Source organism: Manacus candei, unplaced genomic scaffold (assembly GCF_025592945.1).
Source record: "Manacus candei isolate 608988 ecotype Guabito, Panama unplaced genomic scaffold, ASM2559294v1 h1tg000005l, whole genome shotgun sequence".
Classification (NCBI taxonomy): Eukaryota; Metazoa; Chordata; class Aves; order Passeriformes; family Pipridae; genus Manacus; species Manacus candei.
Window position 1 is genome coordinate 8,844,083 of NW_026138053.1, and position 13,319 is coordinate 8,857,401.

The 13,319-nt window shown below is 41.0% G+C and overlaps 1 protein-coding gene across 9 annotated transcripts in view; it reads left to right on the forward strand.

Annotated features, from left to right (window-relative positions):
- Positions 1-13,319, forward strand: part of PATJ (PATJ crumbs cell polarity complex component) — a 139,884-nt gene that overhangs the window by 75,632 nt on the left and 50,933 nt on the right. For all 9 annotated transcript variants that reach the window (XM_051796330.1, XM_051796336.1, XM_051796322.1 and 6 more), the window contains 2 exons: positions 5,560-5,756; positions 12,701-12,792. In XM_051796330.1, coding sequence (XP_051652290.1) covers positions 5,560-5,756; positions 12,701-12,792 — 289 coding nt within the window. The remainder of the gene's footprint in view (positions 1-5,559; positions 5,757-12,700; positions 12,793-13,319) is intronic.

Sequence of the window (13,319 nt, forward strand, 5' to 3'; positions counted from 1 at the left end):
AACATTAATTGAAGTATGCCAAATGATATGCTGGGGTTTATTTTCCTCTGCAAATCTTCTCTTCAGTTTTGGTAAATGAATGGTGTACTCAAAGCAAAGTATTGCCAAAGAAATGGTGTGGCTGTCAAAGGGAGGTTGTAGGGGGTCCTGTGTTTCTAGATCAGGTGGGGAATCCATAGCTGCCCCATCCCACTGCAGGGATGCTCCCTGCCCCCAGGTTTGGAGATAATAGCACTTACAAAGATATGGCAGACTGTCCTCTCCTCTCAACAACTGAGGGAGGGGGACTGGGTAGAACATGATCTCTGGCTCTTCCATTTAGATTTGCCAGTTTTTAATACAGCTGCCTTATTTTTCTCATGCTTGCTGGACACCAAGAGAAGAATTGGAGTGATTTAGTGGAATTTAAAAAAGCATTACAGAAATTGTCTCTATTTTTCAATTTAAAGCTTTGAAAAGAGACAAGTGCATCGTTTTTGAGATAAGGTTTGAAGAACTGTCTGCCTCCTTGGAGCTGAACATAGGACTAGTGGGAAGATTAAAACAATAAGCTTATTATATTATTAGTAGTGGGAGAATTCTAAACCCCATTTGTTCAATTATGGTCCCTTCAATATGCTTATTTAGGTTCTTGTAAATTGTAATCAGTAAATTAGACGTGCTGCCCTCACAGCTCCAGGGTTAGCTTTCAAGGGACTTCCTACATTATTTTTTTTTAATGTTTATAGTGAAATCAGGAAGGGAATTAGTTGTTTGATATGCAAGGTTGGCTCTGTGTAGTGGATGCTGCCTGCATTCTGATGTCTATCATTACTAAGTGAAGAACAGTGGTTGTGATGCTGCAGCACTGCTGTCTGAGCAGGGAAATCTCGGAAAAGGCCAGGACTGTAACCACGTTATGTGCTATGTAATAAAAAATGGGAGCTAAATGCATTAGAATGAACACAGGCTGATAAATGAGATCATTGTAAAGTCTCCAAAAGCCAGCATATGTTGCTAATAGTTATCTGACGTGACACAAGAGGGATGTAAAATCCTCAGTATCACCTTCTATGTACAAATACCAGTTCTATCTCTCTCTGTGGTGTTTTTTCCCCTTTCTTTTCTCTGTATTTTGCCTTGACGGTTTTAATATTGAGCACTTGATACTAAACCAAATCACTTAGCTGAGTCATCCAGAGATTTTTCAATCCTCCTTTTACCTTTCTAGATGGACTCTCATTTGCATCACACAGAGACACCATTTTCCAGAGCAACACCTCTTCCCTTTCAGCTCATTTAACTGGATATTTCAGCAGGTTTGGGAAACAGGCTTCTCAGCCCTTTGCAAGTGCTTTATATCTCTCTGTAATTTAAAGAGCCTTTTGCCTTCCTGAGAAGTGGTGTCTGGTTTTGCTGTGCAGATAAATTGTGTGTTTGTTGCAATACTAGATCATGCAAACTCCAATATCCTGACCATATTGTCCCCATTTATTTCTTTTATCTCTCTGTTTAATATAATAGGAATAGTGGCTGAGGCAGGGAAACATATGCAGCAGCATAATAGTATATTGTTTGAGAGCAGTTGTCTTCCATTTCCAGGGTTTCTCTTTGAAATGTAATTGTCTGCTAATATAACTGGGAGATATTATTGCAGGAGAGATCACTAAAGTGTTTACTTGTGCTTTTAGTTCATGTTACAGCTGTGTAATATTTTTAAAAGAACCTGGATGCAATATTAGCAGTTAAATATCCTTGGTGAGATATGTTTGTAGAAGTTGTGATAGGCATATTGTCACCGAATGTGGTGCCAAAACAGGAATCGCTGTGTCCCATGTGTAATGCAGCAACAACAGAATTACAATTGCCTTGTGTAAAGTATCTGGTAATGAAGGCAGATAATGGAATTCTTTGCAAAAGCAGATGCTAACTGGCTCCCCAACGCTAGGCAGGCAACTGAAAAGTGATACCAGCTGGAGGGGAGAAAAAACAGCTGAAAAAGGCATTAGAAAGAAGATGCCTTAGAAGCACGTTTGCTTAAGCAGTAAATACTTGTTTAAAATAATCTTATGAGATTCTTATTAAGAGGCAGACTGAGACTACCATGACAGTGTTGTAGAAAGTCAGCTGGATGCCCAAAGGGTATTTGTATGCAGATTGGATGACTGAAGCAACACCGCTGGGAATAGTGGAGTTATCATTTATGGAGTGAGGCTGGTGAGGACAGCCTTTCCAAGGGCTTAATTGCAGGAGGTGGGATTGGGAAGAGCCAGAACCTTCTGTTGGTCAGGGAGGAGGCAGCATGTGCTGAGGGAGGCTTGATTTAAAAAGCCGGGGTGTCTCTGCTAGTCCCTACGTGCGGAAGCATGTCCACACAAACGTGTCTCTTCTCCAGCAGCACTGGAAAGCAGTGCCCTCCTGCCAGGCTGGAAATGGTGCTCAGCATGAAGCATCTTCTTGGTTTCTCCGTGATCTCCCACTATTTTATCATTTAGTCACCTCAGCTGTTTCTAATAGTTGCTTTGGAAATGAATGTGATAATTTAGAATGAAGGGCTTAGTCTACACAGTCTTAAGCTCTGCCAGGGGAGGTTTAGGTTAGATATTCTTTACAGGGAGGGTAATCAGGCATGGGAATGGGCTGCCCAGGGAAGTGATGGATTCTCCATCTCTGGAGGTTTTTAAGATGAGACTGGATGTGGCACTTAGTGCCATGGTCTAGTAACCACGGTGGTGTTGGATCAAGGGTTGGACTTGATCTCAGAGGTCTTTTCCAACCCAGCCGATTCTGTGATTCTATGATTCCTTCCATGTGAGAAAGATTTTTTTTCAAACAAATAAGGCAACAGGGAAGACCCTAAAAAAAAACCAAGCCATAACAATCCAATCTCTTAATAAATAGAAGCAATTTGATGACCCCTGGAGTTGATCTCTCTTTTTTGCCCAGATAAATTTTTCTTTACCCAATGATTTGTTCCCACAGTGGGGGATTATGGCACAGCTGGAGCGCTGAGCTGGGAATCAGCTCAACAGCTTTCCAGTCCTGGCACAATGCAGGCAGGCCAGAAACTTTGGTGGGACTCTCTCTCATCCCAGACAATTGCCCTAACTACTAATTTTTGGAGGACTTAAACTTACTTTTAGTTTCAGCCCAGCTCAGAACAGGAATTGATGTGTGCTTCTGAACTGCTAACATTTTTCCCATGTGAGAAAACTCATTTTGAGGAGGAAACACTGCAGAATTACAGACTTACTGGCAGCCTCAGAGGCACTGTGTCTGCAGACAGAGGCTGGAGCAACGTGTGTTTGCAATGTCACAGGGCTGCTCCTGCTGGGGAATTTCAAGCAGTTTTACTGACAAGCAAGAAATGAGTTTTGAAGCAGGCTCTGAAGGTGTGCAGCTTCATCTGTACTGCATTTAAGTGTGCATTCCTTGCTTCTTCAACTCTTTTCTGTGCATCTGACTGTAAGTTGTTAAAAATATGCTTTAGACGTGTTCCTTGCTCCTGGCAAGTGAAAGTGAGATGTGTTCCCTGTGTACAACAAGCAGTGAAAGGAATTGTGGCAGCGCAATGATCAGTCAATAGCATCCCTCCAGCACTGAGTCTTTCCTTTGTCCACAAAAATGCAATCAATAAGAAAACCCTTTTCTACCCATTACCTGTTCTGGAATATACTGCAACTGTAATGAGTTATTTGTCTAATTGTGGTGGGCAGCAAATGTCTTGATGCTCTTCGGGTCTGGACTTGCTTCATGGGCAAAGTAAATTAAACCTTGGTGATGTGAATAAACCATGAATAAACATGCCTTTATCTCCTGTTGTTCAGAAGCACGATTTTCAAGACCTTTCCTCTTGCTGGTTTTTTTCAGGACATATCCTGCATACGAAAAACAGCTTCCAAATTCATGTAGCAAATCACACCTCTAATTATATTTTGACCCCATTACTTAAGAAATATATTAAAGAATTCTGCAGCTACATGGATTACCATTTAATGCAGTTATATTATTTTTTTGGCATATAATTGATAGTAAAAAATGAATTATCCATTTTTTTAAGATATTCTGATTTTGTAAGAGACCTCTGGAGAGCTTTAACAGCTTTGTAGGGATAGCATCTCATCCTTAATGTACACACCCCAGCTTTTAGTCTCAGGCACCAGGGATTTTGAATGTGGCAGAAAATGCTAGCCTATAAATACAACTATGGGAGAGCTGGTTCTTTTGTGTGTTGCTCTGAGAGCAGGTAATGCTCTTGGATGCACCTGGGGTTGGAGATGGGAGGCTGCTGCCTTTGTCCCAATGGTCTCTGCCAAGGCACAAGGGGCTGCTGCAGCTGGAACAATTACTCAGGAAGGACCATTGGAGAGAAGAGCTGCTGGGAATGACCCAAGTTTGGCTAAATCACCCTGACAGCACAGGGGATGTGGAAGGAACGTTTCTACTTTATCATCTTTCTTCTCAGCAGTTTTTATTCACTTTTAGTTGCCTCCCTCTCACCTTCCCCAGCTCTTTTCCCTCTTTCTTGTTGTCATGGGAACACTCACTACAGTAGTTAAATCGTACTATTAAAATATGCTTCCCCAGGAGGATGGTAGTAGCTAATATTGATCTAGCTCCTGCTGCTGACTCAGGGATATGGTTGAACATAGAATATCCCTTATTTCTCCTTTTAATGCATAATGCAGAGGTTTCTTTCACCTTGGGCTCTGTACTAAAGGTGACATCCAGTCACAGCGATATCCTTTGACTTGCTTTTTTAGATGTGTGGCCTATCTGAAGCATTGGATATTTTAAACTGGCTTTAAAATCTGTAAAGGAAAAGCAGGCAGAAAAAAAAATCACCCTCACCAGCAACAGTGATAGATGTTGGTGAAAAGACATTCAGATTAAACTGTCAGCATCCACAGCCACGCAGCATGCTCCAAACAACTTTGTAAATACATTGAGCTCTTGTCACAGGGATGGTTGAAATGTAGATGAAAGACAAATAACCACCTTAATATCAAGTGAAGCTGCATTTAAAAGCATAATCACTCATCTACATTGTCACTGACATCTGCTCTGCGTAATCGCCCGTGCAGCAGCACCTCGTGTTAAGCAGAGCATGGTGAGCAGAGTCCTGAGTCACTAGAAAGAAGCAGAAGGTTTTACCTTGAGATATGAGTCTGCAGTAATGTTGGAACCATTAAGTGCTTCAGTTTCCCGCAGTGGTTAATTAACCAGCTCGAACTTTATGAGAGTTTCCTGAATTTGATGGGGTTTGTGCAGTAAAGGTACCTCTGGAATTTCCTTGTTTATGCTCCTTACAGAAAATTTTTGGTTTAGAAGCAGGCTGTTGTACAAATAATTAAAATAGTGTGGGTTTAATGTGAATAATATTTGCAGCTGATGCTGCATTTTGCTGTATGAATGATACAAACACAGCAAACAGTATTTTAGAGTCTGTGCTGAAAAGACCTTTGTTAAAAACACTGTTTGCTGAGAAGTCATAAATTTCTAGCATATTTGTATGTGTTCTTGAACATCTGTGTATAAGTTATTTCGTGTTCTAACTCATTTTATGTTTGACCTTCCTAGAAAAAATCAGGCAAAGATATGCAGATCTCCCAGGAGAGTTGCACATTATTGAGCTTGAGAAAGACAAAAATGGGCTGGGACTCAGCCTCGCTGGCAACAAGGACCGCTCCCGGATGAGCATCTTTGTAGTTGGGATCAATCCAGATGGACCCGCGGGACGAGATGGAAGGATGCACATTGGTGATGAGCTCCTAGAAGTAAGTGTTTCCTTTAGCTCTTAAGCAAGGCTCATGAGGAGAGAGGGAGAGGCATATGTGGAGCCATCATTTGAACCTTAAATAAAGCCTGCAAGTGGAATTAGGTGGCTGAGGGAAGGAGCTGTGCTGATTTATGCCAACTGAGAACTTGGCCTTTGGCAGGTAAATGTGTTTTCAGTGAAACAAAAATCATTGGCCTGTGAAAACTAATGTCTTGTCAGCGAAGTCTGTGCTCTCAGCATGTTCACAAGCTCTGCGTTGGGAGGGACTGTTGAAAGGCAGGAAGGGGACAGTAAATCCATCCTTGAAGTGCATATGTGGTTTTACAGGGAAATTCACACCTTACATTAAAAAAAAAAACAAAACCCCTCAAAGTTACCATATGTGTTTTTACAGATGACAGGGATATTCCCTATCCTGAAAATAAATTTCATGCTATAATCTATTTAAAATACTTATTTTCTTTAGTTGTGTCTGGCACAAGTTCACCCACAAGGCAAGAGAGCTCATTAGCAACTGGAGTATTTTGTCTTCACTTTTCCTCCAATCTCCTTCCTTCACCTTCAGACTGAAAGCACAGCTTTCCTTCACTTCATCTGATTTTTTGGCTGTTGCAAAATGACACTTTGCTGCAGTACCTGCAGTGATTCCCCGCGTCATGATTGCTTCAGTGGTTTAAAAAAATCATCCATCCCTGGGGATCTTACCCTGAGAGAGAAGCTCTCACTGAAGAGCAGGGATATGCTGACCTGCTGTACTCTGTGGGTGGTGATGCTTTGATCTTTCAGCAGCTCTCTGTGCAATCAGAAAACCACCTATTTTTTCACTTTTCTTGACTTGAGAAAGAGCAGTTTGACTGCCTGGGGATACCTTGGGAGTACTCAGAATTGGCTAAGCATTTGTTGTTGTCTGACAGTTCTGCAATTAGGGTTTTTCAATACACATAGTACAAGAAAGATGTTTTGCTATAAAAACACCCCCATCTGAAATTTGTTGTTTTCATTTTAAGTGTGAGAAATGGTGTGAAGGTCTATACCATAATGGAGTAGGGTAGGAAAATTACTTGCTCCTTCAAATTTATATTTTTCTATCCCTGACACTGAATTTTAATGGTATAAAAAAAAAAGGCAAATTGTTGAGTTTTGGGTGCATACCAGATGAAAGAACCCACAGTTCTGATTTCCTCTGTGCATTTCATTGGTAGTTCCTGGTAGAAGATCTAATGTTAAGTAGTGCCAGCAGTACTTGAAAGATGCACCATCTGTGATTAATCACATATCCCTCAAGGCTTGGGATTTGCATGGATGAGCCATGTTATAAGGAGCATTTTCCAAATTGGTGGTGCTGTTCTAATTCCTCTCCCCGTTAAGCTGGAGATAAAAAGATTGATTTTTTTTTTCCACTGGAAGAAAAGTGAGGTTCTCCATCTCAAAAATGCCAAACTTCAAATAAAAAGTTCAAGGAGACTTTAGTAACTGCCTGTCTTGTTTACCTTTGCAATCAAATTAAAGGTGTGTCGCTGGTGGGCAGGAGAACAATTCCTGAGGTCATCTGGTCCAACTCCCTTGTTCAAGCAGGGCCACATCAAACCAGTTGCCCAAGACTGTATCCAGATGGCTTTTGAATATTCATGCTGCTTCCATGCCAGGGATGCAGAGGTCAATGTGGTCAACTGACTTTACTTGCAGTGTCTTACAATGAAGTATGTTAGAAGAGCATGAATTGCAAACTCGGGTGCTCAGAAGTGAGGAAATGACAGAACTCATGTTTGATTCTCATCTATCTGCATGTTTTAGGTATATTTGCATCTGCATCTGTGATTAAACATCAGTTTTCAATACTGGAACGTATCAACAAGAGAAGGGATTCACATCTTGGGAAGCCTCTGGCTTCTCTGCACTGTCCTTGGGTGCCCCAGTGAATCCTGTTGGTTAGTCTTGCTCCATTACTACTATGTGCAGACTACTCCCTGTGGGTTTTGATGGAGTTAAGGTTAATGGGATGGAGTTAGAGATGGATAGATATTACCTGTTCATTTTTCTTTTGAACTGGAGTTTGATTGGATTCAATTGAAGGATGTGCCTCAGCACCTTATTCATAAAATCTTTTGTCAGTGAATTAATGGAATATCATCTCACTTTTAGCTTCTGCAAACAACAGTAGTCTTCTGGGGGCATGATCGTGGCTTGTTTTCACAGCCTGTACATTGAGGGAAATGCAGATCACATAAAAAAGTTGTATGTAATCATTATTTTTTAATCATTTTCATATTCAGTGATGTATTTTGGATGGGTATGTGGCTGAAGAAAATAGATTTTTGAGAGAGAGAAGGTCCTTTCATCCTGCTGTCATACGTGGAGGAAAACTACTTGGGTCGGGATTTGGTCCCTGTGCAGAAGAATGTGTTTTTTACAGGGCACAAGTTCTGCTTTTCATTTCTTTTTCCAAGCAGAGGAACCATCTGTGGTGTCCCTGCCTCGCACTCTTGCTGTTTTAGTGCAGGTGTCTGCACTGCTTCGGGTCTTATTAGTCTGGGCTCAGTCCTATTTGTGATTGTGCCCAGCATGGCCTGCAGTGTGTTCACCTGGAGCTGTCCCTGTGCTTTGAGCCCTGCTGCTCCTGAGCTCTGCATGGCTCTGTCCTGTTGGGAGGTTTTATTCACACTGCAGAATCCACCCTGCTATTATCATTATTATTATTATTATCATCTCTCCATAAGAGACTCAACTGTGCTCTATTAATAAACCAAGCTGTTGAGAGCCCAGTTATGCTAAATTACTGATGTTGGGATATGCTGCCATCTCCCCATCCTTGCTTATCTTGATGAAGATGAGGCAGGAGGTGGAAGGAAACTGCTTGTTTGCATGTGGAAGTTTCCCTGCTTGTGGCAGGTTGTCTCTTCCAACACAACCCATTCTGTGATTCTTTGTTTTGTTGTCTGAGGCCACAGCACTTCTTGAAAGAGTAAAAGCCAGTCTTCAGAGTCAAGAGTGACCACAGAGTTTGTCTGTTGTCCGTTCTGGACTGTTGCCTGAGAGGCAATTATTACTTTTTATTTTTTTGTGTCATTTTTGTCATAGCTCAAAGCCAGAGAGCTTTTGTGCTAAGTGCATTTTTATTGCTATTTTAAGATGCTTAGATAAATTGAAGTTGTGCTGTAATAATATAATAGATACAGCAATATATTGCCCAAGTAAATTAGTTCCCCAGCCAAATTCACAATGCCACTTATGTTTCATAAAATGTGTTTTATTCTCAGTTTATTTGTTGTGGGATCACTATAGAATCACAGAATAGAATCGTAGAATGATTTGGGTTGGAAGGAACCTTAAAGCTCATCCAGTTCTACCCCCTGCCCTGGGCAGGGACACTTTCCACTAGACCAGGTTGCTCCAGGCCCCATCCAACCTGGCCTTGGACACTTCCAGGGATGGGGCATCCACAGTTTCTCTGGGCAACCTGTGCCAATGTCCTTTTAGTTTTTTTCAAAGGAGGGTAAAAATACTTCGTATACAGTTAAGGTTAGTTTTAAGTGGTGATTTTAAAGCTGCAAATAGGTAAGGCTGTGATGGAAAAACTGTTGTGGAGGAGGGCACAGGTTTTCCAACGTCCTGTCTCTCTCTCCACACTCTGTAGGTGGGAAGCCACGGGGATGAGCTGCCAGCTCAGAGCAGGATGTTTTCTCTCCTTATGGAGTTTACGGTCTGTTGATCACTTTAGATGATGCACATGTTTGAATGTGTGCCCAGCAAGAAATTTGGTGAGGAAAGGGAAATTCACATTCTAATTACTTTTTTCTCTCCAATATTTTCCTCATGCTTTATTATTTGGGAGCTTGGTCTATTTAATGGGGTTTCAATATATAAAATTTGACTGATAAAAAAGTTCTGGAAACTTTTTCCATTGTTTCAGAGAGTCTGGTTGTATCTCAAAATGCTACAATTCCTGTGGTTAGAAGGAACCTCCTGCACGGGTACAAAGAAATAATTTTTACAGAAAACTATGCCAGTATTTTACTAGCTTTGGGGTATCATTTAACTTCATTTTCATAAAAATCAGATGATACTAATTTTATGGATTTCCATTACTGCCACGTAGTGAAAACACTGTGGGGTTTTGGTGTTTTTTTTTAATATCCATATCTAATGTTTCTCTTCTGCAAATTAAAGTTTGAGAAGCAAACAATCCTTTAAATTTTTTCCTCTGAATTTAAGAGCTCAGATTTCCGTGAGTTTGTACTTTCTGCTACCTCAGTGCATGAAACTGTAAACCAAAACTTTTGTAGGTGAAGGCAACAATACAGTTAGGATATGTGATTAAATCTGCCATAAAGCAATGTGTGATTATATTAAAGATTGAACTTGTGTGCTGACCTGACCTCATACCTGTAGCATGTTTTTATCTTTCTCTGTGCTCTGCTGACTTTCCAAGGGGTTATAGAAAGAGACATTTAAAGAAGAGTTGAGGTTGATTTAGATCAGTTTATTTCTTTTGCTTAGTTGAGGCTTTGTTTTTCTTTTCTAATCTCTAATGAAAAAAGTAAAGCACAGATTTATACATTTTGACTCCCAAAGTACTATTTGCTTATTCTGATGTGTTACTTTATTTAAATTGAAAGATTTAAAATGGTGTTTCTTCTGAAATCCTAGACGTTCTCTTTTTTGTTTTATTTAAGTAGGCTTTTGCGCTTTGCTCATCATTGTGGTATCCACAGCATGAATTTATTTTGCAAATGAAAGTGACACTTTTAAAAAAAAAATTAATACTGGCTGTAATAACTATGTGGGACAGCCCATAGCCTTGTGGAGATATATTACTTTGATTATGCTTTCATTTTGGTGTAATTAAATAATTATAACTTACAGACCCAGCTCACAGCTAATTAAATTTTGGACTATTTGATACATGTAGTGAATAGGATTAATTTAGCCAGAGTAAAGACTATAAATTTTAATCTAAGAAGTCTGCTGTTTAGAAGAATTGATGGTAATTTAACTAAATCCAAACAATTTGTAAAGCATACACTATTCCTAGTGAATAAATTATTCTTGAGCTTAGAGAAATTAAGTCAACAAACTCACTGAAAGTTTCAAGTTGAACTTGAAGCCAGAATGCAACTGAGCATTTATTTTTGCCCCTGGATTTTTAAGCTTATCTTTGATTAGCAAAGTCTGGCCTAGGATGTTGCTTTTCGCCCTATCTTTGCCACCATGGCAGTTGCAGACAAAACCATATTTAACCATTAGGAATGTTGACATGATGTTATTTCCTCAGTGCTGATCATTTCATGCCAGCTCAGGCCTTTGTGGACCCTTCTTGGGTCTCTCTTTACCCAGTAAATGATTCGGTAGGTAGATGCTTTGCACTTCAATCCCAATGACCAATCGAGTGTTAGGGGTTTTATTCTTGTCCTGGCATTGTCCTTATTTAACTGATGAACTTACATCTTGTTTTGACCCACTGAAAATAAGATGGAAGTATTGTGAAGTTCCCAACATGACCGACGAGCCCGTATCACACAAGGCTGGAAGATTTGGCCAGTTACTTCTTGTCTGAATGAAAAAATCTTCTAAGACCACAAACCCTGAATCCAATACAAACATTTGCAGTAACAAAAATTCCTTCTATAATCACTAGTAAATTGTTCCTGGGCTCCGTTATCATTATTGTTTTAAACAGCATTGGTATATCAAATGTGAATGTAAATATTATGTTGTAAATTAAGAGTGGGAGGAAAAAACTGCAGTATTGAATCATAGAATTGTTTAGGTTGGAAAAGTCCTTTAAGATCATCGAGTCCAACCATTCCCCCAGCACTGCCAAGGCCACCACTAACCCGTGTCCCCAAGTGCCACATCCATGTGGCTTTTAAATCCCTCCAGGGATGGAGGCTCCACTACTGCCTTGGGCAGCTGTGCCAGTGCTGGACAATCCTTTCCATGAAGAAATTTTCCCTAATAACCAACCTACACCTCCTCTGGCACAGCCTGAGGCTGTTTCCTCTCATCCTGTCCCTTGTTCCCTGGGAACAGAGCCCAACCCCACCTGGCTCCACCCTCCTGTCAGAGAGTTGCAGAGAGTGAGAAGGTCCCCTCGAGCCTTCTTTTCTCCAGGCTGAGCCCTCCTACCTCCCTCAGCCACTCCTGGTGCTCCAGACCCATCTCCAGCTCTGTTCCCTTCCCTCGGCACACCCCAGCCCCTCAATGTCCCTCTTGGACTGGGGACCCCAGAAGTGTCCCCAGGTTTCGAGGTGTGGCCTCACAGTGCCCAGCACAGGGGGATGGGCACTGCCCTGGTCCTACGGCCACACAATTGCTGACACAATCCAGGTGTCATCGGCCCTCTTGCCCACCTGGGCACACCTGGCTCATGTCCATAGCCAGGCTGTTTCCCTCTGAAAACAGCAGTGGCTTGCACACAGCAAGAGTGTCCAAAGTAGTGTCTGTTGCTGTGCTTTAAGTGTTAGATCCATCATAGCAAAAGTGATGTGGCGTGTCCTTAAACTGTCCTTCGTCTCCATGACTGTCAGTTCTGTTTCCTTCAGCAGAGCTGAGGAGTCAGCACAATCTTAATAGCCAGTTTTCCTAAATGTCCAGTAACCTGCAGGTAAAGTATAGGAGTGTCTGTCTAAGCATCTGTGCTGTTGTCATCTATCTGATTCTTCTCAGATCAAGTTGTTTTCAAAAAATCTAGGAGCAGTCCTTAAAATCCATTCTAGGGATTTGTGAAAAAAAAAAAAAAAAAAGATGTCTCTCATTTGTGGCTTACTAATAACAGTAAATTAGCTCTACATTGCTTCCTGTTTTGTATAGGTCTAGACTTTACAGACCACACTTTCTTTGAGCCTTATCTCCTTTTCCCACAGTACACTTGGAAGTCTTGGTTGTATAAATTAAAACAAGGTGTACTTCTCCACTTATGTGAAAACCGTTTTCTTTTAACAGATAAACAATCAGATATTGTATGGAAGAAGTCACCAGAATGCTTCTGCAATCATTAAAACTGCCCCATCAAAGGTCAAGCTGGTTTTCATACGGTAAGAACAGTTCTCATCAAAACATTTGTTGCACTTTAGTCTATTACATGACATATTTACATATTTAGCCTGTTTTGAAATTGCTGAACTTGCTCAGTTCTCTTTGAAGTGGAATAAACCTTTTTCTTGACTGTTCTTCTTGGAAAAATTGAAGAATTCTCCTTAGTAATGTAAAAAATATGAATCTAATGTCACTGAATGCTGATTTTAGGGGTGTCTGCTGAAGACTTGAGCTGTTCCTCTTGGGCTTTGGAGCACCCTGATGAGAGCTACTTCTTCCAACCTAAAGTGCTTTAGGTTGGTTCAGGATAAAGTTGAGGTGGGCAGTTTGCTCACTCAGACTTGCAGGGGGGAGTGAAAATGGTTCAGAGGCTTGGGGCTCCTGGGAAAGGAACAGGAAAGTGTGGATGGAGCACTTGGAGCATGGACTGGGTGGAAGTGTGAAGGATACCTTTGTGTGGGCATCAAAAGAGGATTTTAAAATTGAGCTTTGACTTGTTTGTACAGAGGCAAAGCCTGACTTTGCC